The sequence below is a fragment of the Balaenoptera ricei genome, chromosome 15 (assembly GCF_028023285.1).
Source record: "Balaenoptera ricei isolate mBalRic1 chromosome 15, mBalRic1.hap2, whole genome shotgun sequence".
Taxonomy (NCBI): Eukaryota; Metazoa; Chordata; class Mammalia; order Artiodactyla; family Balaenopteridae; genus Balaenoptera; species Balaenoptera ricei.
The window spans coordinates 62,903,669-62,928,543 of NC_082653.1; the positions used below are offsets into that span (position 1 = coordinate 62,903,669).

At 41.5% G+C, this 24,875-nt stretch overlaps 1 protein-coding gene across 2 annotated transcripts in view; it reads right to left on the reverse strand.

Moving 5' to 3' along the window:
* PARN (poly(A)-specific ribonuclease) overlaps positions 1 to 24,875 on the reverse strand; it is a 166,712-nt gene that overhangs the window by 120,086 nt on the left and 21,751 nt on the right. For both annotated transcript variants that reach the window (XM_059897738.1, XM_059897737.1), the window contains exons 12-18: positions 24,230 to 24,286; positions 19,199 to 19,276; positions 14,849 to 14,892; positions 13,254 to 13,296; positions 12,466 to 12,541; positions 10,323 to 10,433; positions 9,949 to 10,018 (exon numbers count right to left, since the gene is read on the reverse strand). In XM_059897738.1, the coding sequence (XP_059753721.1) occupies positions 9,949 to 10,018; positions 10,323 to 10,433; positions 12,466 to 12,541; positions 13,254 to 13,296; positions 14,849 to 14,892; positions 19,199 to 19,276; positions 24,230 to 24,286 (479 nt within the window). The remainder of the gene's footprint in view (positions 1 to 9,948; positions 10,019 to 10,322; positions 10,434 to 12,465; positions 12,542 to 13,253; positions 13,297 to 14,848; positions 14,893 to 19,198; positions 19,277 to 24,229; positions 24,287 to 24,875) is intronic.

Consider the following 24,875-nt stretch of genomic DNA (forward strand, 5'->3'; position numbering starts at 1 on the left):
TAAAATGTCAGAGGAAACCAGTCCCCCACAATCCAAGGGTCAAAGTCAACGTCTTTTAGAATCACTGCTCAAGCCAAACACAGAGAGAAAGAAATCTTTCAAAGATACTAGCGTTATCTCTTAAGAAAATGTGCCACTAACTGTAGAACTGTGTCTTTTAGAGACTGCTGCTGTGGAGGAAGAATCCATTCCCAGCTGCGGACAAACTTGGGTTATCCCTGACTCTGCGGTTTCTGGGGCCCTCAGCAGATGGCCTCAGCTCTCAAATGGGGACACTATTACCTACCCCCTCAGGGCTGCTGTCAGAAATTACAGTCAATGCGGGTGAAATCCTCTGAACCGTGGAAGATGTTCATTGGAGAAGATATTTGGTAGCTAGTCTAAATTTCTTAGAGTACAGCTAACCCTTTTTTAAAAAATATTTATTTATTCATTTATTTGGTTGCACCAGGTCTTGGTTGCGGCAGTCAGGCTCCTTTGTTGCAGCTCCCTGCCTCCTTAGTTGCGGCATGTCAACTCTTAGTTGTGGCATGCATGTGGGATCTAGTTCCCTGACCAGAGATCGAACCCAGGCCGCCAGCATTGGGAGCGTGGAGTCTTATCCACTGAGCCAGCAGGGAAGTCCCTCACTGCTAACCCTTGAATCATATAAATTAACTGTTAAATAGTCTTGGAAATAACTATTACCTACTTGTTCATAGCCAGGGCCAAAGCAAGGCAAGGAATACCTAAGAATGCTGACTTCACTACCAACATGTCTATTCAGTGGGCCTCCAAAATGATATATCCACATTCTAATTCCCAGAACCTGTGAACACTGCCTCACTTGGACAAAGGATCTTAGCAGATATAACTAGAAATTAGGTTAAGGACCTTAAAATGAGGACATACCCTGAACTATCGAAGTGGACCCTAAACGCCATCACAACTGTTCTTATAAGAGAAAGGTAGAGGGAGACAGGACACACAAAGAGGGGGAGGCAATGGGACAATGGAGGCAGAGATTGGAGTGATGCGGCCGCAAGCCAAGGAGGGCCAGCAGTCACCAGATGCTAGAGAGACAGAGCCTCTGGAAGGAGCACAGCTGTACCTATATCTTGATTTCAAACTTCTGGCCTCCAGAACTGTGAAAGAATAAATTCTGTTGTTTTAAGGCACCTACCAAGCTTGCAATGATTTGTTATAGGAATCATAGGAAACTAACATGATATCCTGCTATGGAGGAGGCAAGCTGTTTAAACAAATATCCAGGGATTGATTTTTTTAACCTCAACAAATTACTTGTTTATCATTACGATAAACAAGTTATTAAGCCAGAGGGACATGTACTTTAAAGCAACCAGAGCAAATACAAGGCTAGAACGGGCCCACATGTGGACAGCCCCTGGGGGCCCACAGGGCTGGCATGCCAAGTAGAGGTATGTGGAGTGGGTGCCCTTTAAGGTTTCTCTAAAAAGTAGCCTTTTGACAAAGCCACGGTAGCAGCTTGCCTGATAAATCTTTTGGCAAACAAGATTGCAAGGTAGAAATTAGATAAGGCAAAATCAGCTTGAGGCAAGCACCCCCTTCCATGGAGAAGTCAACAACTAGTTTGGAAACAAGCACTAAGTTCCCAGTATTGAAAAGCCCCACATTAAAGGCTTCAGGATATTATAATGTGCCCTAGACTTGCCTTGTCTTTCACCTTTATGAAAATCAGTGTACTAACTTTCAGGGCAATCAAACCAAGCCAATCCTTGGAGATTCTTTCCATCCTAGTAATTTGGGAAACCCAAAGTAAAATGAACATGAGTTGGGGCAAAATAAAGGGCTTTGGTTAAGGGATAGGAGGATAAAATACATCCTGTGTACCAGGGAAAAATACATTCGGTAAACTAGGGAGCAATTGGCTTCAAGTCTTCCAGAATCTGGGAGGCTGCTCTAAGCGTTCGTAATAGTGTGATTTTTACTCTTCATGGCGCCTGACTCCAAAATTTGCACAATTTGGAAGAGGTTGAGAAAGGACTCCGCTTCTATTAAAAGGCTTACTCCCTAGACTCTTAATAATTAAGAAGCAGCGTCCAGGGACTTCCCTGGTGGCGCAGTGGTTAAGAATCCGCCTGCCAATGCAGGGGACACGGGTTCGAGCCCTGGTCCAGGAAAATCCCACATGCTGCAGAGCAACTAAGCCCATGAGCCACAACTACTGAGCATGCACTCTAGAGCCCGCGAGCCACAACTACTGAGCCCACGTGCCACAACTACTGAAGCCCACATGCCTAGAGCCAGTGTTCCACAACAAGAGAAGCCGCCGCAATCAGAAGCCGGCGCACTGAAACGAAGAGTAGGCCCCGCTCACCGCAACTTGAGAAAGCCCGCGTGCAGCAATGAAGACCCAACACAGCCAAAAATAGTAAATAGATAGATAGTATAGGCAGTTAGATAGAAGCAATGGGATAATACATTTTTTTTTTAAAAAAAAGCAGCAGCATCCACAACAGTTCTAACTGGTTTAGGACGAGTGATGAGCTATGTTCCCTATCCCTGGTTGGAGACCCATTTTTGGTAGAACCGAGGGGACAGAGGACATTGCTCCTGTATTCAAGCACCATTAACATAAAATTAAAGGACAGCTAATACCGAGTTCTTGGGAAAGCCAGCCCATCGGAAAGGAAGGGTCCCATAATCAGCACTATTATTTGCCTCCGTTCTGCCTCCCCTGACCTCCTCGCTCTGGCATGACTGGGGGCTCCGGGGGAAAAGGACGTGCTCAACACAAATGCTCCTGGTGGCAGACGAATGCAGGAGGTGTCCGCTTCACTCTGCTGCTCCCCAGTCACACAGCCTCACCAGCACCCTGAGGCTCAGCGCACACGAGTGTGACCAACACACAGAGACGTGCTCTCTTCTCATTCACAACCCAGCCTCGCTGCAAGACCTTTTTAAGCAAGATACGAAAACAGTTATGAAGTGCTTTCTTAAGAGGACTTCTAGGTCACTGTTCTCTATAAAAAAAGATTTTACTGGCACCACACACTTCTGCCTCTTTCCTCCTGTCAACACAGAGAGACTGTCACCCAAGGATCTGAGGTAAGTCCATACAGCCCGCTCTGTTTATCTACCACTGTCCCCAGTACCGGGAAAAACGAGATTCACGTTATCTTCTTGGAAGTTCACTGTGGTGACGGTCACAGCTGCACTCAGCACAACCGCTCCACGCCATGTCCTATGCCAGCAGCCTGACCGACGGGGCTCTGCAGCCTCGGGGCGGCCCCCCAAGGTGGATGTTTACTACCCCCACTTCACAGAAGCAGACCCGGCTTCAGAAGGCAACGTAATGAGAACCCAGGCGGCCCCCACTGAGGCCCCTGCTGCCTTGCCTGTGAGCAAACCTTACGGAGGGTGTGGCACCGCTCCCCAAAACAGCAACGCAAATAGAAAAGAAAAATCCTCCAGGTGTTTGCAAAATAGCAATCGTTTTAATAGATTAAGATCTCACCGAAGCAATGAGTTGCTCAAGAAGAAACAGCTCACAAAGGGACAAATTTATAGAGACAGAAAAGTAGATGAGAGGTTTACCTAGGGCTTAGGGGAAAGGGAATGGGGAGTTACTGCCTGATGGTTATGGAGTTTGTTTGGGGTGAGGAAAAAGTTCTGGAAATAGATAGTGGTGATGGTTGCACAGCACTGTGCATGTAATTAATGCCACTGAATTGTACACTAAAAAATGGTTAAAATGGCAAATTGTATGTTACATGTATTTTACCATAATTTTAGAAAATGCATAATGTCATGTACCCAAAACCACTGAATTGTACACTTTAAATGGGTGAATTGTAGGGTATGTGAATTTATATCCCAATAAAGCTGTTTAAAAAAATAAAAAAGAAAGAGCTTTCAAAGGGTCACTTACAAATGTTATTTCTTTACTTTCCTCTCCCAGTAAAATTCTACAACTGAAAATGCTACCCAGCACAAAGATTGGGATATGACCATATGCCTCGGGGGGAAAATAACAAGCAAAAAAGATGCGCATGCAAATCTTCTTCCTGAGCACCATTTAGTTACAAGCATGCTTTTTCCTCCCCTCCCTCCCTTTTCTGATCAAGGCTCATAATTGAATACAAAGCCCTACTTATAGGGGGGTGTACAGTACTAAAGGCACGATTATATGGTATTTTCTATAAAAACAAAAAGCTCCCAGCACTTGGTCAAAGAAGCAGGTCTTCAAAGTATAAACGTCCCCACAGCAGTGACAAGCTGACTGAGGCCCACGACATGCCAGGCACTGTGCATTTTACAAACATTCTCCCATGTCACCCTGACAGCACACCTATCAAATGGGTACCAATGTTCTCAACTCCAGATGAGGAAGCTGAGGCACGGGGAGGGTAACTTGCCCAAGGGGGCCCAGGTCTAAGGAGTGGGGCTGGGATTCAAATCCAGGTACCTGACCCCAGAGACCACAACTGCTCTCTACTACATGATACCCTGAAGTGAAGCAGTTCTACTGTAGAAATTAATCAAATGATTTTAACATGTGAAATGCAAATAGAAACCAATTATGTGGTGCACTGTGACACTCACAGCTAGGCTTCCCAACAGCACAAACTGTGTTGTAACTCTTGCTTATGTTGGGAAATTGGAAGTCTCATGGGGGGAATTACTGTAACACTTAAAACAATAGACTTTATTGATAACCAGGCTGAACAGGATCTCAGTAAAGACACATTTGCTCCATCACCCAGGATGCTAAAACCCAAAGGCAACTGCTGGGAACCAGGACAGATTATATAGCCTTTTGCCCTCTTGTGGCTCCAGTACCTTCTGCTCCTCTGTATGAGGAGGGGCAGGCAGGACACGAGAAGGTGAGGTGAGGGCCTCCCTGCAGGGGGTCGGGCACCGCTCTCGTGGGAGACAAGCAGGGTCTACACTTCTGGACACGTGGGTCGCCTGGCGAAGGGCAGCTGCTGGTAAATGAGGCAAATAAGCATGGGTCTGTCCAGTACCAGTGAAAGAAAGGAGGTTCAGCGCAGATCTTAAGTATTCTGTTTTCCTACAATCCTTCAGTTTAAAATCTCTCTGATGTTAAATACGAAGCACATGCGGATTGTAAGAAAAAAACCTGCTGCTGGAACATGATTGTTTTCCACAGAGGAAAAGGGAGAAAGTATCGGTGTGCTTTATTTCAGGTGCTGCAATGATTCCTCCCACTCTACACTTATCACTGTTTTATATACCTATACAACCTTCCATAAATTGCTGTCTTCATTTGAATAACAAAACTCTTTAAAATGCTCCATATCAAAGCAATCTTGCTCCCATTATGTACCAATCTGACATACTTCATCATCATCTGATTTTTCATAAGCAAACACTAAAAGGTGAGTACAGGAAAAGTGGACACTTCACATTTGCTCCAGTTTTATATCTGCATGGTAACAAATTTTCTTCTCTATCATGAAACTAAAAACATAAAATACATTCTGCTACCACATCTATTGTTTTGAATCTCCCAGTGTGTTAAATTCTCTTGTATTTCAAGAAAGGAAAATAATATATGCTAGCCACCTACTAAGTTCTAGGAACTATCAAAAATCCTTTTGCATCTCATGCGACCTTTATAATTTCCATGGGAAGGGAATAGTTCCACCCCTGTTTTTACAGAGGAAGAAACAAATTGTCTTACGGCTTGTTTCCTCACCTACAGCTTAGATAGAACATATAGCATGTCATCCCAGGAAGACCCAGATTTCTTCAGGACTCCTGTTCAAATTCAAAACACTTGTGTCAAGCACCAGGCAGCCATCCTGTACAGTAAAGTGCAGGCAGTTCTTCCTTTTTAACTCCACTACTAGAAATTAGCCAAAATAAGATATGTGCTCATTTCCTTCCTCCTTCTAAGAACTGAGGTAAATAGAAAATAACCTTCCCCCAAAACCCTTCAGAAAAGGTTATCTACAAAAGAGTTCAAGATGTCTTGCAGAAACAGATGGCTGTTAATAAAACGTTAAGGCAAAAGCCTGATTTTGTGCTTTCTGTGGTGCAATAAAAAGTAAAAGCAGAGAGTATTTTTAGCTCCTTCTGGACTAAAAAGATTTCACCAAAGGCTCTTCTCTAAGTCTGGTTTTCCATGCATTGATGAAAACTGACCAAGGTCATAAAAGAAGGTAAACCACTTCCTGAGCAGAGAGCCCATGACATAAAGGAAGAGCAAAGTGCACACAGCCCATCATCAGCAGTGGTCTCACCCTGATTTCCATCGCTCAGCAATCTTAGGACTTTCATTCTGAGTCCAAAAAGGAAGGGAGAAATATGGGAGGTGCCAAGGCCGTGAAAGAGACAAATGGTACCATGTGAAGTCCTGCTGGGAGATTCTCCTGGACAAACAGGGCTCAGAAAGCACCCTGTACTGCACTCAGTCTGCATTCTGCTCAAGCACCAACTGTCTCGGGATCTTCTCAATAGTTGACTCAGTAAAGCTTCCCCAAAAAGCACACCTAACACAGTCAGATGCTAATTTAGAATAATGAAGAAATAGGTGGAGTTTATCTCCCCTCAAGGTCTACTTTTTAAACATAAATCTGGTGAGAGCAGAACAAAATATTATTTGCATGTGTAACTGTCTCATGTCCATCCAAATTTATATTAGGGCTATGCATGTTTGGTTAAGCTGACATTGAGGAAAGGCTGGTGCCAAAACAAATAAACCCTCAGAAAAATTTACAGATTTTTCTAAAACCAACCACTTGAGATAACATTGATGGCAAATGCTGGATGTTTTTCTACAAGGGCAATCTTGAAGAAAAGTAATAAAATCAAGGTTTAATGTCATAAATGAAACCTGCATTTAAGTAAGAATGAGGTCAATATTAACACAAAAAGAGATGTCAAAAGAAGCAACTGCTTTTCCCACTTTCTAAATGGGTTAAGAATGGATGGCTACTATGGAGAACAGTATGGAGGTTCCTTAAAAAGCAACAAATAGAACTACCATATGACCCAGCAATCCCACTAATGGGCATATACCCAGAGAAAACCATAATTCAAAAAGAGTCATGTACCACAATGTTCATTGCAGCATTATTTACAATAGCCAGGACATGGAAGCAACCTAAATGTCCATCGACAGATGAATGGATAAAGAAGATATGGCACATATATACAATGGAATATTACTCAGCCATAAAAAGAAATGAAACTGAGTTATTTGTAGTGAGGTGGATGGACCTAGAGTCTGTCATACAGAGTGAAGTAAGTCAGAAAGAGAAAAACAAATACCATATGCTAACACATATATATGGAATCTAAAAAAACGGTTCTGAAGAACCTAGGGGCAGGACAGGAATAAAGACGCAGACGTAGAGAATGGACTTGAGGACACGGAGAGGGGGAAGGGTAAGATGGGACGAAGTGAGAGAGTAGCACTGACATAGACACACTACCAAATGTAAAACAGATAGCTAGTGGGAAGCAGCTGCATAGCACAGGGAGTTCAGCTCGGTGCTTTGTGACCACCTAGAAGGGTGGGATAGGGAGGATGGGAGGGAGATGCAAGAGGGAGGGGATATAGGGATATATGTATGCGTATAGCTGATTCACTTTGTTATACAGCAGAAACTAACACAACACTGTAAAGCAATTATACTCCAATAAAGATGTTAAAAAAAAAAAAAAAAGAATGGATAGCTGTACTTGACCAAGCTATTCCAACATAGAATAAAAACAGTCCTTATTTTGCACTTCAAATCCTGCTGGAATTTTTTTTCCCTTCGAAGATGAAGATTCTTCCTTTACAGATGGGGAAAAATAGAGCAAAAAAATCAAAGTGGCCAAGAATTTTCAGGGCAATATCACAGGAGGATTCCTCAATCCTCAACTATTTTTGATATGCATCTAGGTTTCAGCAAAAAATAATCTGAATAGACACAAGTCCCAATTTAAAGTGAAGTTATGTGTTTACTGCCCAGTTCTTCTGAGTAATATCCTTGCACATAATTAGCAATAACAAATTGATCTAGAAATATATAAAGTCTTATTTAAACTTTTAAATCAAAGCCTATTTTGACTGCTCTTCATTTTGGTCACACAGATGACTGATAAAACTAGAGACAGCCCCTATCTAACCCAGTTTGTATCCATCACTTGATTTTATTAGAAGCTGGTTTTAATGGAGAAGCAGGATTGTTGTTTTAAATATTTAAACATGAGTAAACATCTCCCAGTTGGAAAATATTGTTAAACAACGAACTTAACATCAAAAACACAAAAATGCAGGACTTCCCTGGTTGGTCCAGTGGTTAAGAATCCGCCTTCCAATGCAGGGGACGCGGGTTCGATCCCTGGTCAGGGAACTAAGATCCCACATGCCACGGGGCAACTAAGCCCGCGTGCTGCAACTACTGAGCATGTGAGCCACAACTACAGAGCCCGCGTGCCACAGCTACAGAGCCCACGTGCTCTGGAGCCCATGCCACAACTAGATGGGAGCCCCTGCACCGCAACGAAGAGCCCACGCGCCACAACGAAAGATCCGGCATGCCACAGCGAAGACCCGACGCAGCCAAAAATAAAATAAACATTAAAAAAAAAACAAACATAAAAATACAAGGAAAGGCCACGATCCAAACAATATTTAGTGTCACCTGCAGATTCCATAGTCAATGACATAACTGTCTTTCCTAAGATTTACAAAGATAAACACTACCCCCAAAATTAGAATTAAGAGCTAAGAAAAACCTATTTTGAGCTGGATAGACAGCTAGAACTCAACTGTTAGCAGAACTAATTTCCCATGCAGAAAAATTCAACTTAATTTTCAATATACACTACATTGTTACCCAGTCCTCTTTGAAAGATGTTTTGAAAAGTCAAACACATTTACCTCTGAACTTCCACAGAAAAGAAAAACGAAGATTAAAAAAATAAGAAGCCACAGTATGATAAAATTCACTAACTCAGACTACACAAATTCCAAGCCTATAGGAATCCAGATGGTTGGAATTAACATCTGTCTCTGCAGCATGTCACCTACAAACAAGCACTGTGATACCGGTATTTATACAGACTCTGAAGGAGACAGCATTCTTACTCGGTACAGCACTGATGGAAATGTAAAGTGCTGCATATAATGTAAGGAAATGATGTAACCAACCCAACACTGAAACAGTTCTTTCTCTCAGTGGTAGTGATCGATGTGGGCTGCCCTGTTCTGTCTGGCTTGCCCTCAATCTCCTAGAACCAACCCTATGAAGAGAGCTGGGGTAAAGACGAAGGTTTAGGGCTCTGGCACGGAGCCAAACTGTGGCCGGCTTGAGGATCACATCCATAACTTTAGCCTCAACTGTGCCAAGAAAGCACAAACCGCACTTTGAAATAACTATCTGAGATTCTTTGGAAATGCTCTGAACTTAGACGTTTCCCCGAATCACAATGACTTCCTCCAACAATGAAGGTATCCGAGCAAGCTTTTACTTCATTGGATCCATTTAGATGAGGGCTCGGGATGCAATGATAATCAAAACTTCTCCATAGATTATCTTAAAAGCCATCTGTGTAACCAACATCATCTTAGAAAGAACATTATTTAATCAGATAATAATGCAAGCATAAATAATAATCTCACACAGAAAGCTTGTTAGGGGTAAGTTAGGTCTGACTGTGTACACAGACACATACACACAGTCTCCCTTGTGAGTCATTTAAATTCCAAAACCACCAGTTCTTTGTCTTGGAAGAGATGTGCTACCTTCGATAATGTTTTCTTTCTTTTTTTTTAGCCAATATATTTAATAAATTATTTTTGAAAAGGTCAATTTCTATTTTTCAAAAAACATCTGAGTCACCAGAGATGAAAAATATCTTATCTAAAAATGCCCTAGACCTCCCAATCACCCTTAATAGACATCCCAGATACTGGGCTCTTCCACAGTGAGAGAATGCTGGGGGACTGGGACCCTGATTACTTACTTGTTATAAAAAGGTTCGATGAGCTTTGATCTGGCAGACACATGAATCTTTGGAGGACTAAGAAAAGAACCTAATGAAAAAAAGCAGAATATTATATACAGTCAAGTAGACAAAGCCTGAAAAATATCTTTAAATCAATGGTATGGTTCAGCAAGGGTAAAAGGTACTTATCCAGGCCAAGTACACCACAGGTAAGCGGTGATGGTTCTCCCCGTGTACTCTCCATCCCCCGCCCTAACATCCTCCCCCTCCTCCCACTCCAACCTCAAAACCCTCTCACTTCTCACTGGGTGAGTGGATCCCAGGGAAAGGGCAGACAGGGAAGATCCACTCTGGACCACGGTGTGTCTAACAGAAACATGTACAGTGAGTACCTAGGTAGTTTGCCATGGAGATGAAACACAGTCCTGTGATATAAGCATCATAGCCTGCCTCGTGGAGCTGTTCAGAAGCTGTGTCATAACTTGGAAAACCTTCTGCACTTTCTAAAGAGGAAAAAAAGAAAAAAAAAAACAAAACAGTTTTCCCAAGATCATCACAAATCATGAAGACCGGTAAGTGCACTGCCCTGCCAAATCCAAATGGCATTAGTCTGTGCTGCAGAAACATCCTAAATAGGCAGAAAGAAAGCTATCTATTTCTAAATTCTCTCCACACAAGACCTTGAGATAACAGAGTCACTGAAAACAAGGGCTTTGCTCTAGGCTAGAGAAATGCCTCGGTTACATTATCAAAGACTCAGCCACAGGCCTCGCAACTGCACGCAGGTGGGTGCTATTTACAATCATGCATAACTCGCTCTGTGACAATGATTCCTCTTCTGATTGGGACGCAACAGGTATTTCAGAGTAATGACTAACAGCATGGCCTCTGGCGTCCCACTGTCTGAGTTTGAATCTTTGCTCCACCACTTATTTGCTATGTGATCTTGGGCAGATCACTCCCCCTCTGGGCCTCCATTTTGGTAGAATGGAGATGATAATCAAAGCTCCCTCATTAGGCTTTTGTGAGGATCAAATGAGCTAATATAAGTAAAGCTCTTACACCGTGCTTGGTACACGGTAAACGCTCTGTAATTGTTATCTGTCAATACCCCAGGTAACCCTCCCCAAAAGCAAAAGACTCCAATCAAGATTGGCAGCTCAATTCAATACTATCCTTTACTATGTCTCCAAGCTTACAGATCTAAAGATGAAAGCACAACTCTAAGTCCAAAAATAGATCAGAACTTGCTGTAATGCTGCCCTTGGAACGTGGGGCCACTTCATAGGAGAGACCATTTTATAACATGACTCTTTGGTCACACTGATATACACAGATGCTGAGAGAATCAGGTCTAAGAAGAGAAAGCTGCTTTAGAGTAAACTCTCTACCAGAATATTATACGGAAATAATAGGATAGAACTATAACTCATAGATAATTATTTCCTAGAACCATTCTGAAAATGAATATCAAAAAGGTTACAACAGAATCAAAAGCATGAGTGGAAATTAATAATGAAAAGGCTATAATTGTTTTTACGTCAATACAGTGCTCTTTAAGCAAGAATTCTTTAACCTCAGTAAGTATCAAATATTAGACTTTAAGCTTAAAAAAAAGTCTTTTAACATGAGAGCCAACTAAGTCATAGCCTCTACCCTGCCACCAGCTGAAACACATATTTCCAAAATCAATTATTTCCATTATATAGTTAGAGAAAAGGTCTAGGCTTTCTCCCCTCCACCAACCCCCCCAGCCTTTTCTTAATTCCTTTTTTGGACCACTCCAGAAAGGGAAGCAAATAACTGTAGCCTTGGCTGCTTTAGTACCTTCCATTGTCAATTTCTGAACCATCAGTCCTGTTATCAAGGTCTTGGGAAGTTTGCAGGCTGCAGCTAAGGGAATGTGAGTTACGCTATCAAGCAGCACAACTAGGCTAAGAGGAACCAAGGAAGTAACACCTGGAAGGTTCACCAAATACCTGGGTAGGGGCCATGGCCAGACGTGGCAAAACATCTCTGCCCCCAAGAAACATTCCTCCCTTTTTGGTCTTCCTCACTGCTGCTGTTGGGTGCCTAAGCCACCTCTGAAGGAGGAAGGGCTGGGGCCCCTCCTTCCTCATGTGTAAACCCAGTTCTTGGGCTTTCCTGAGACAGAAAGCATATTTTCACTCTAGCCCTTGCAATTAATCACCAAGTTTGTCTCCTCTGAAACAAAGCACCATAAAAATGAAAGACACATCGAGATTAGGGAGAATTCCAAGCATTAGGAAATAAAAAGCCCTGAAGCTTCCATTGCTAAACGTCTCAGTGAACAGGCTACCCAATCCTACTCACGTAAAATAGATGTAGGATTAGAAGACCACCTTTACCCAGAAAACAGTAATTCAACCCAGGGCATGAGCAAGTTAATTCAGCCAAAATCTACAAATGTACAATGTACGTAGTTTCTAGGACAGTTCCACCTTTCTTCTACGATAGACATCCATAATTATCACCAAGAGTTTAGGGCTTTTCAGGATCCTTTTATATTCTTACCAACTTTAGGAGGGTTGAAAGGTGTCTCTTTTAACCGCTTTTCCAATTCCGCAAGGGATGTGTTGTTAATGATATCCTGCAAACCAGTAAGCAGAGAGTGATAAGCCTTCATCATCTCAGCGCAACATACATTAAAGAGATTCACTGAGTGTCAGGAAAAACAACAACAACAAAAAACATCTTGTACTGCCCCCTTGTGTTCTTTAAAGAAACACAGGAGTCGTTTTTTTCAATGTGAAAGAGAAACGGCAAGTTTAATTTCCACCATATGGAAAGTACAGCCGTATGAAAGGTTTTTACAGATGTGTTAAATATCTACAGAACTTTGGCCAGAAAGCTATACTGTTCTGGCATTCATTTCACTCAGCCATATAAAGTCACTTCAGAAAGTAGCAAATGATTATACTTTTATCTGAATTCTCTTGATTAAAATATATATCCAAAATATGTAAAATAAGGAAAAGAAATGAAGGAGTGTATGCATGTGTAACGTATTCAAAAATACATAATATAATATTAAAAATTTACATTCAGAAAGAATAAAGGAGAAAATAAACCCCACAATTCTACCACCCAAAGACAACTAACTGCTATTCACATTTTGATATATTTATTTCTTGTCTTTTTCCAATTTCCTTTTTCCTCTTTTGTTCCTTTCTTTCTTTCCTTTTTTTTGGGGGTGGGGTGGGGTTTGAAAATGACATTTCAATAGACCAGAATTCCAAAGCTCTTCGTAGTAATTCAGAAAATTTCAAACTATAGCTTGATAGTTCAGATTTTAAAAATACCTTAAAAGGTTGTGTGCTGGCCATCAATTTTGTATCCAAGAGTCTAAAAGCAAAAGAATTTTTAATAAGGTAAACAAAATGTATAGCAATGTTCAAAATGTATTTTACCCAAATGAAAGTCTTAAAAGTGGACAGAGGAATTAAGCACATCAGCCATTCCAACCTAGTGCTGGCATCTCTGCTACATTAGATGAGGACTCAGTCCCCTCATCCAGGGACTTCATCAAGAGACTGTGGGAAAGTCCACACCCAGAGCACAAGTTCTAGATTTGCTGAGAGGGCATGGGCTACACTGACCTCAAGGGTAAGTTAAATATCCTCATATGTTTTTACATGGATCAAATACTGTTGCAGGTCTAACACTCTCAAGCTGTTACCATCTCCTACCACTACCCAGATTTGTAGGATATAATTTCTTGGAGGGTCAAGATTTGCATTTGGCAGTTTCATACTATTGTTGTTATTTCTTACTATTCTGCTTCAGACACTGGAATACTAAAAAAAAGAAAAAAAAAAAAAAAAAAGAGAGAGAGACACTAATATGAAAACTGTTTCTTCTTACATAAATGTGAGCACTGCAGATAACAGGACAGAAATAGCCTGGCTGAAAGAGCAACTGTCCACCAGCCCTCTTCAGACAGGTCCTCAGACGCAGACCCTTGCTCTGCGGGCTCCATGTGGCTGACGTGGACCTATCAGAACACACAGTACTAACCGTGGACATTATCAGGTTAAGGCACTGACTTAAAGCTGAGAAAAAGAAACTCTCTAGGCAGACAGTTCTTGACCAACTACAGAATACTCTCAACTGGACATATACAACTCTGTCCAACTATATATTCAACTGTCTCCAATATTCAACTGAATACCCTCGACTGGACACTTCACTGTGACAAGGTTCACCCGATATACAAGAAAGACAAGAGCCAACTCAAGAAGACCTCACCAGTTCCTCAGATAACGGGAGGTGGGATGAGAAAAAAGCAGCTGCTGTCCATTTTCACCCTCAGATCGTTTCTGATTTTTAATTTTTAACAACAAAACCAATCATCAATTGTAAAAGCAAACCATCACAAAGGTAGAGCTGTTAAGCCATTTCCCAGCTTATGTGAATGGGACTGTCATCATGACCTAATGGTTTTAATAAATTACTGAATACCTGTTTGTATTATGGATGCCCTGATGACTGTTTTAAATGAAAGACAGGGGCTTCCCTGGTGGTGCAGTGGTTAAGAATCCGCCTGCCAATGCAGGGGACACAGTTCGAGCCCTGGTCCGGGAAGATCCCACATGACGCAGAGTAACTAAGCCTGTGCACCACAACTACTGAGCCTGTGCTCTAGAGCCCACGAGCCACAACTACTGAAGCCCGCGTGCCTAGAGCCCATGCTCCACAACAAGAGAAGCCACTGCAATGAGAAGCCCACGCACTGCAATGAAGAGTAGCCCCCACTCGCCACAACTAGAGAATGTCTGCGTGCAGCAACAAAGACCCAACACAGCCAAAAATAAATAAATAAAATAAATAAATTTATTAAAAAATAATAATAATAAAAAATAAATAAATGAAAGACAAATCCTCAAAGAAAGCTTACCTGGGGAAGACACATGTTGTCATCTCCTTAAACTCATTTAAGTCCTAAAAAACAAGAGGATGACCTGTTATGATTTTACTCATACACTCACAATATTTAAAACATAAATATTTAAAGTCCCATAGCTCTCTTCTCAAACCGTGATACCTCAAACAGGCCCTTTAGGCTAAACTGTCAGGCCCATATCTTGTTAATAATTACTTTCTAAAAATCTTGTCAATTTCCTCACTGATTGGGAATCATATGACCTGATATTAAACTTCTGCATAACCAAAATAGACAAATATGAACATTTTATGGCTGAAATAGGAGGGGAAAAAAGGTTTCTATTATATGTAGAAAACTGTCAGTAATAGCTCTATTACACAACTCATCATAATAGTGAGACTAGTAGAGTTATTTAAATAAAATGGTTCACAATATCCTGTGATAACCCATGATGGAAAAGAATATGAAAAGGAATATATATACATATGTATAACCAAGTCACTTTGCTGTATAGCAGAAATTAACACAACACTGTAAATCAACTATACTTCATTCAAAATTTTTTTAAAATAAAGTGGTTCATGCAGGAAATAGACATATTGTAAATTAGGTTACACTTTTAATGGAAACACCATTGAAATACTGGTTAAAATGGCCACTAAAACACAGACTTTCCAATACACATGATTCTTGTTTAACTACTCAGAAAATTGCTTAAGTGGCACCAATAGCAAGTGCCTAAATTAGACAATTCATTTCCCAAGTTTATTTGCTCAGGAAGTCTGGAGCTGGAATGAGATTGCTCTCATTTTGAATTAACTCATTTACATACATAATTGCCACACTGTACTGCGTAGTCATACTCCTGACCCTTTGTAACTATACTTCTCTTCAGTGTTATTCATGCTTCATAGGCAACTGCCATTTCCCATTAGCTTTTCAAGCCTGTAAATAGACTGTATTTAGCTAGCGTGAAATATTTACCAGCTTTTCAATGGCTATCATTAAATTAATGAACAATACACGAATAAGTGGTTTCAATGCTAAGTCAAACAAAAATGCAATAAAGACTGTAACCTCTCAATACCATTATAAAGCCTCACAAGCAGAAAAAAATTAGAATTATGGCAACTTCCAGGGCCAGCATATAGCAGAGCTCTAAACCAGTGCCTTCTAAAAGGTCATGCTGAATGAAATACCAAGAAGACTTTTAAAAGGAGATTCTCCCCTAAAAGGCTGTTCCAAAATATGGATTCTTTAGTATACTTTTAAATGCAACACTTGACAACAGCATATGTAAAAGTTCTACCATTTTAAATAGGTCTTGCTCTCTATTGTCATCGCTTCTTCTAAAGGTAGATGGAAGAAAACCATTTCCTCCTTCCAACAATGACAGAACACAAAGAAGTAAATAACATACTCAGGTCACCTGAGTAATAAAACAAGGGATGAAACTGCTTATCCTAACCCACCTCCTACTTTGCAACAAATCATATGCTCTTTCTAGTAGAATTTGATTCAAAACTAGTTACATTCAAGATAACATTTATTAAGTGCTTACATGCTAAGTGCTATGCTAGGCATTTAGACACAGACAATAAAAAAGTTATATTCCTTGTCCGGGACTTCCCTGGTGGCGCAGTGGTTAAGAATCCGCCTGCCAATGCAGGGGACATGGGTTCAATCGCTGGTCCGGGAAGATCCCACATGCCACAGAGCAACTAAGTCCATGTGCCACAACTACTGAGCCTGCGCTTTAGAGCCCGCGATCCATAACTACTGAGCCCGAGTGCCACAACTACTGAAGCCCACACGCCTAGAGCCCATGCTGTGCAACAAGAGAAGCCACCACAATGAGAATCCCGTGCACCGCGATGAAGAGTAGCCCCCGCTCGCCGCAACTAGAGAAAGCCCATGCGCAGCAACAAAGACCCAACGCAGCCAAAAAATAAGAAAAATAAAATTAAAAAAAAAAAAAAGGTTATATTCCTTGTCCAAGGAGCGAATCACCTAGAAGGAAAAGGGGCATAAGTTGTAAAGACAAAATTTATGCAACAAAAGAGGTACACAAACAAAAAGAAGTTTCTCTGAACTTCTGTGGGAGTTCAGAGAAAGGAAAGATCCCTTCTTGGGCAAGGCAGCAGGCTGGGAAAACTTCACGGAAGAGGCGTAAGCTGGACCTTGGTAAGACAGGTAAAGCCGTATATAGCAAACACTGAAAAAAGCTAGAGAAAACTCAAGTTGGAGGAAATTATACACCCAAACCAAAGACATACAAAGACACTTTCCAGGGGTAAAAATGAGCCAGTCTTGCTGGGAATGAGGATGGTAACGAGTGACTAGATTACACAAGAAGGCTGGGCCAGATCACAGAAAGCTTGATATGCCAGGCTAAAAAGAATCAACTGTATAGAAAAACAAAGAATGTGGGATTAATTCAGAATTTTGAGCAGGGTTAGTGATGTGAACAGAGCCATACATCAGGAGATTATAAAACTGACACAGTCGGAAGATACGCATTTGTTAAATCAATATTTAATGCCTCTTACATGCCAAGCTCTGTTTGGTGTTCAAAACACCTATAAACACAGTATTAAATACTTTCCTCTTTCCTTACAGATACCTTCACTGCTTTTAAAGGTCAAAAAGTCGTGAGAGAGACTGCTACTATTCGGCCAATAAGGAGTGAATGATCTGCAATTAACATTAGCTCTTTAGATGTACACAATGCAAATTCACACCCATCATGTTTGTTTTGAGGCTCACAACTATGATGCCTTTGAGTCCCGGAGGGCGATACAGTTGTTATGAAAAGCAGGGACCATCTGAAGGTTGCAGAAATAGGACAAGGGAAGCAACAGACCCGCTGTATTCAGAGCTGTGCTGTGTTGGACTTTTCCAAAGAAAAGTAATCAAGGCGCCGATGGAACGATGTCTCGTAAGAAATGTGAAGTAACTGAGGCTTTGCAGATGTATAAAAGGCACTGAACTCTAAAGTAGGTATCATCCAATCCAGAAGTCATAAAAGATTAATCTGGTGGTAGTTTAAAGCAGAGGTTGGAAAACCATGGCCTGCAGGCCAACTCTGGCCCATCATCTATTTTTTAAATAAAATTTTACTGGGACAAAGCCACACCCACTTGTTTACGCACTGCATTCTATGGCAGTGTTCAGGCTACAGTGGCACTGTTGAGAGTCCTGACAAAGACTGTCCAGCCTGGAAAGCCCCAAATATTTAACTATCTGACCCTTTATAGAAAAAGTTTGCCAACCTCTGGTTTAAAGGATGGGCTGAAGGTTAAAGCGAGACAGAGAATCCTGCCTGGAGTTTGCTAACTCCAGATGAGAAATAAGGCTACTTGCTACTTGAAATGAAAATAATCCAGATGTGAGAGACAGCCTGGAGACAAAATTGCCAGGATTTTGTAACTGGCCAAATCTGGGGGACAGAGGAAGAGTCAAAACCGATGTTAAAAACAGTATTGGTGACTGGGCATCATTTATAGTAAAGGAATCAGGAGAAAAAACTGGATTGGAGACTAAAGGAAAGAAAGGTTGCGTTAAGTTACACATCTTGTTTGCGACATGTGAATTTTAAACACCTCTCATTCTGAAGGCTATCCAGGTAGAGACATGTGGGGTCCAGCATGAATTACGACCTAGATCTGAGGAGAGATCCCAGCTGGAGAAGAAGATGTGGGTGCCTTCAGCTGAAGTCCTAGAAGTGGGTGAGATGACTAAAGGACAGAAAATATGGAGAGAAAATACAGGAGAGGAGAGGACAGAGTGACGAGGGGCAAACGAGACGAGGCCACGGGCAGTCAAGGAGCAGAAGAGGAGGAGATAGAAGAGAAGCTCTTTTCCCAAAGCTCATGCTTCGGTGCACTGAGATGGCTTGGCTCCAAGAGTAAAAAAACAAAAAAACAAAAAAACAAAACACCGAGGTCAACAGAGAACCTAAGGGAAGCAGCCTCAAAAGAGGTAACCAAGACTTTTGCACAACCGGATCCAGTCTAGATGACCTCTAGCACCACCCCACCTTCAACAGCCCTGCTATGTCTCATGTTAGCAATACCAAACTAGAAGACCACACCTGCAGCCCAGGAAACCCCCGCCTAGCACTAACTGAGCAAACCACTGGCGCCACGATGAAACAAATGTTTAACCGTGCTCCGGCAATGGCAGATGACCAAAGATCCCTTAAAATGGCTTGTAGGTACATCTCTTCAAAAATGTACAACCAAGCGCAGGAGACTGTCCATCTGGGAGCATGCTGCAGACAAGGAAATGGCACCCAGCAGAGAACACTTTCTCAGTAATAAAGACTCATGAATTTTTAATACAGGCTGACAAGTCACTTACCGAGGGCAGAGGGCAGTAGAACTGATGAACTGTGTGCATGACATCCAAGAGCATATTGTGTCCAATGACAAGTTTCCCCTAAAAAAAGTCAAGATTAGGAAAAGATTTCTTGGTACAAAATTATATCAGGACTTGAGAGTGAAATGTGTGGTTCAGTTCCATAAGGATTTTGTACTAAACTTACTTTTTGACACTAAGGAAAAAAAATGTATAAAGATATCCAAATAAAGAAATTTGGGCTGGCTTCATTCCTCTTCTGGTGTTCAATCCAAAATGCAAAGTAAAACTCCAAATGACTTTGATTTCATTGATTTTTTTCTCTGGTTTTTATTCATCTTGCCACCCACAAGAATCAGTAGTAAAATTTTTATTGAAGAGCTCAAGAAAGTAACTGAAAATGCTAGGTACCTTGAACTGTTGAATAATTTGTGAACAAACTCCAAATATCTATTTTAGGAGTGTATTCTTTAAAACAACTCACTTATTTTCAAAAGATACATTCATAACAATGCTAAAAGGTAAAAATAACTAATTTCTAATTTTATTAAGTAGAATGAGTTTTCGTGTCCTTCATTATCTATGTCGAAATTCATGGGGCTCGTTCTGAAATATTTCCAATGAAATTCACTGCTTTTCAACCAGTAAGGTATAATATATGTGCAATAAATTGGTCCATTTTGATAAAAATTAAACTAGGAAAATGGAATATCAACTTGGATCTAGCTAGCCAGGTGACAGCATTTTCAACATAAAGCATCTGGTCACTACAGTGGAGCTTTTCACTGTCCCAGTGGCCCTTCAGAGTAACACTACTTGACTCACAGAGCTAAACATAATTATTTGAAATAAATAATTTTACACAAAATCTCCAAAATCCAACAGACAAGCCGTCCTTTTGGCTCAGTGTGTGGGCACATTCTGAACATCTGTACAATGCTAAAATACCAAATATTGATTAAAACCACAGAGAAGACGTGGAAGGAACCCAAAATGGAATATAAACCTGAAAGACAAACCTAACTGTATTATAAATGAATCCCTCAACAACACTGAAGGAGGCTGATAAGAACAGAACTATACGGACTTCCCTGGTGGCGTAGTGGTTGAGAGTCTGCCTGTCAATGCAGGGGACGCGGGTTCGAGCACTGGTCTGGGAGGATCCCACATGCCGCGGAGCAACTAAGCTCGTGCGCCACAGCTGCTGAGCCTGCGCTCTGGAACCCGCGAGCCACAACTACTGAGCCTGCGTGCAACAACTACTCAAGCCCGTGTGCCTAGAGCCCGTGCTCCATACGGGAGAGGCCACTGCAGTGGGAAGCCTGCGCACTGCAACAAGGAGTGGCCCCAGCTCACCACAACTAGAGGGAGCCTGCAGGCAGCAATGAAGACCCACCACAGCCAAAAATATAAATAAATAAATAAATAGATTAAAAAAAAAAAAGAACAGAACTATGAAAACAGCATATAATAAGAACTGCATTTCCCAATGCTGGAGAAAAAAATGTACAAATAAGAAAAGAGAGCAGGTTGAAAATAAACCCTGGGCTTCCCTGGTGGCGCAGTGGTTAAGAATCTGCCTGCCAATGCAGGGGACACAGGTTCGAACCCTGGTCGGGGAAGATCCCACATGCCACGGAGCAACTAAGCCCATGTGCCACAACTACTGAAGCCCGCGCACCACAGCTACTGAAGCCTGTGCGCCTAGAGCCTGTGCTCCACAACAAGAGAAGCCACCACAATTAGAAGCCCGAGAACCGCAACGAAGAGTAGCCCCCGCTCACTGCAGCCTCAACTAGAGAAAGCCCACGCGTAGCAACAAAGACCCAACGCAGCCAAAAATAAATAAATTAATTAATTTTAAAAAAAAGAAAAGAAAAGAAACCCTGTGGTATTGGACTAGAATCTGAGGTCTATCAGTATAAAGGTATTTTTTTATATATATACATATGTGTCAGACACGGAAATGTCAATGTGTGTATACATGCATGGTTACACATGTGTATCATTCTTAGCTCTGTCCAGTGAGGGGACCTAGAAGCACTAATACCACAGTAGTAGCCCAGGACCAGATCTTGGTTTCTAAACACCATTCTCCAAAGGAACCAGGGCTCCTTGGAGAAGTCATTGATTCTACAGCTGAGGCAGGGAAAACAGCAGATAGTCTGGAACATCTTGTGATGTCAGAAAGTAAGGAGGTGCTCAGAAAAGGGTGGGGGCTTGTTCCAGGGGGAGTCAACCTGAAGAAACTCCAATGGCCAAGGTGGTACCATCTGAGCCCCAAAATAAACAATAAAAAAACTAGATTAAAATCTGTAGAATGAAATAAATTTCCCTGAGTCCAAAAAAATTTTAAAAAGAATTAACAAATAAACAGGGGAGCAGGGCCAGCTCTTCCTTCTAGAAGAATTCCAAGAACGAATGGAGAAAGAAAGAGAGAAACACAGACTCGCCACTAGAAAACCACAGCAATAATGGCTGCAGGCAAGATCCACCGACAGATGCTACGTTACAGGCAAAAGCTTGAGGAAAAACAGGATTTTCGGGACTTCCCTGGTGGTCCGGTGGTTAAGACTCTGCGCTTCCACTGCAGGGGGCAAGGGTTCGATCCCTGGTCGGGGAACTAGGATCCTGCATGCCACGCGGTGCGGCCAAAAAAAAACCAACCAACCAAACAAAAAAAACACAGGATTTTCATTGTCTCAATCAAAGTATCTCCTCCAAAATATTTATCAGTCACAAAGGAGGTAACAGTAACACTACAGTGCACAAATCCAGCAGACATCACCTAAACCAAGTGATCCAGGTCAATATCATGAACCATCATTTCTGTGGTATTCCTGCCTCAATCAATGTATGTCCTCAATCCAACATGAGAAAAGATCAGACAAATCCAAACTGAGAGACAGCTGACAAAATTACAGTCAACACTCTTGAAAAATATCAAGGTTGGGACTTCCCTGGTGGTCCAGTGGTTAAGAATCCACCTTCGAATGCAGGGGACATGGGTTCGATCCCTGGTCGGGGAACTAAGATCCCACATGCCTGGGACAACTAAGCCTGAGCGCTCTAGAGCCCACGTGCCGCAACTACTAAGCCCGCGCACTCTGGAGCCCACGTACCACATCTACAGAGCAGCCCGAGTGCCGCAAGGAAGAGACCACATGCCGCAACTAACACCTGACGTAGCCAAATAAATAAATAAATAATTTTTAAAATATATCAAGGTTATAAAAGACAAAGAAAATTACAGACTGCAGAAAACTAAGGAGAAATAACAAGTAAATGCAATGTGGGATCCTAGATAGAATTGTGAAGAGAAAAAGGACTCAGTGGAAAAGGGTGAAATTCAAATTAGTTCATAATATTGTACCAATGTTAATTTCCTGGTTCTGATAACCATATATTATGTAAGATAATAACATTGGGGTAGCTAGGTGAGGGATATATGCAAGCTCTGCACCAGTTTTGCAACTTTTCTGTGGGTGAAAAATTAACACAAAATTTTTTAAAACAGATTCACTACCAAGAGTGATGGGAAAAGAATTTGGTCTGATATAAAGAGTGTCTACTGTTCACTGGCTCTACAGAGCTTAACTATGTTAGTATTTTTAAGGTACGTGACTTTTAAATTTTAAATGTCTGGATCACTAATAAATAGGGCTTTATTCGCAGTATGCTTTGTGACGTGAACTACCAACGGTCAGCAACATACTATGAATCACTCTGCAGAAGAGAGACAACAGAGAGAAAAAATAAACAGAGGCACAGCAGGCTAAGGTATCCAAATTGTTTGTACAAGGCAAACAAACGTCCCAATCTTGGAAAAGCTACCTAAACCCTCACGGTGGCTATAAGAGGGCTCAAAGCCAACTGCCGCCCCACATCTCTGTGTTTCAGGGACAGCCTCAGTCAAATCAACCACTGCTCTAAAGGCTGCTAAGAGTGTATAATGTAAGCAAATGTGACTCTCTGCTTTTCTGGATACCCGTAATCTTAGCCACTTCTCAAAAGACTCACACCTTGGTTTTTCTCCAGGTTCATCCAACTTTCTATTCCGTTCTGATGACGTCACTTACTTGAGGGAAAGAGCTCCAGGTGAGCCAGCCCTCCTCCTTCACAAGGCTCTCTAGCTTCTGTTTACTGGCCACAGCCCCACGCCCCCGCCGGGGACAGTGGCTGCCTCTCCTCAGGTGCTCCTGTTTGACAAGCCTGCACCTGGTGGTGAGACATTCATGGACTCCTGGAGTCCGGCCGTAAAGCTTCCCTGATGCAGAGTTCGGCGTCTAAGGGACAAGGTGACTCCTCCTCCAGGGGGACAATTTCTTCTCCCTAGGCCAGCTACTCAAGTAAAGAAAAGTCTTGGATTCCAGGCAATTTAGCATCCAGGCAAGCAGTCTGACTCGGATGCATAACTCACAAAACAACCAGCAGCAAGACCCAGTTTAATCTATTCAAGATGTGGGTGCCTCTTTCCTGAAAGGACTTATGAAACAAGGGAAAATGTCTATCCTATCTATTACAGAACCCTCCAGCATATTTACACAAATGGTCAACACATTTTTTAAATGTATCATATGTTATTAAGGCTATGAGATATAAGATTCAATTATAGTTATGCAGAGAACTCAATACAATTATTTTTACCCTCTAGATTCTTCTAATTAAGGAATAAAACGCTTCAAACACTAGATTGTTTCTCACCATATTCTTTAGTTTGTTATTCTGCTTCTTATTGGTTTTGAGAATAATAAATATTAGTTCCATGGAGCCACATAAGGCCATCATTGTATAATCCTCCCCTGCGTTTTACAAGAAATGCTTTCTAAAAAAATGGTTTGGATATAATTCCGCAATTACGATGTCACACTAAGCGCCTTATAACAACAATCTGCCTTTATGAAGTTCTAACTTCTCCCTCCAGACCAGGTAAACATTCTAAACGTGACCAGATGATTAATTTGCAATGATAACTGGGCATTTCACCTTAAATGTTATATTCATGAAATTAGTTAAAAAGTCTGGTTCACTTACCGAATTAGCAATGGCATGAATGACTCTAGAAAACCCCACAGCATCATTCAGTTCTTCCTAATTTAAAAACAAAACAGAAAAACCACTATTGACGTATACATATTGCTTATTTGAATGGGTTAAAATCTAGGCCAAAAAAAAAAGACTGAAGTTTTATATGGAGTTAGATAGCTTTAGTTTCACATGCTTTGAGTCTATCACCCCAAACAACTGCATCTGAAATGACCTATGCACATACATTTCTTCTGTTTTAAAATGAGCAAAGCGGCAAATTATTCATTAGTTACTAAAATAACAGTGCTAGGGTTTACCCATCACTTCCCATCAACTGTTGAAATTTCCTATTCTCTCAAGTTGCCTTAGAAACACAAACTTTTAAAAGCTGCCACCTGCTGGCCAAACTCAATACTGCATACAATTCTGAGGAGACCCACCCAGCAGCTGACTGACAAATCAAGAACGCTCAGACTCTTTTTTCCTGGTCAAATGCATTTTTATAAAATTTTTATAGCACAGCACTGAGACTCAGCCCCATTCAGTTTCTTCTCTCCTGTTTTATTCCCAATGCACTTAAATGGGCTCACTTTCTCTATCTTGAAACTCCTTCCTTTAATCTGAGCTCCACGCAACCACTCTCCTTTCTCCT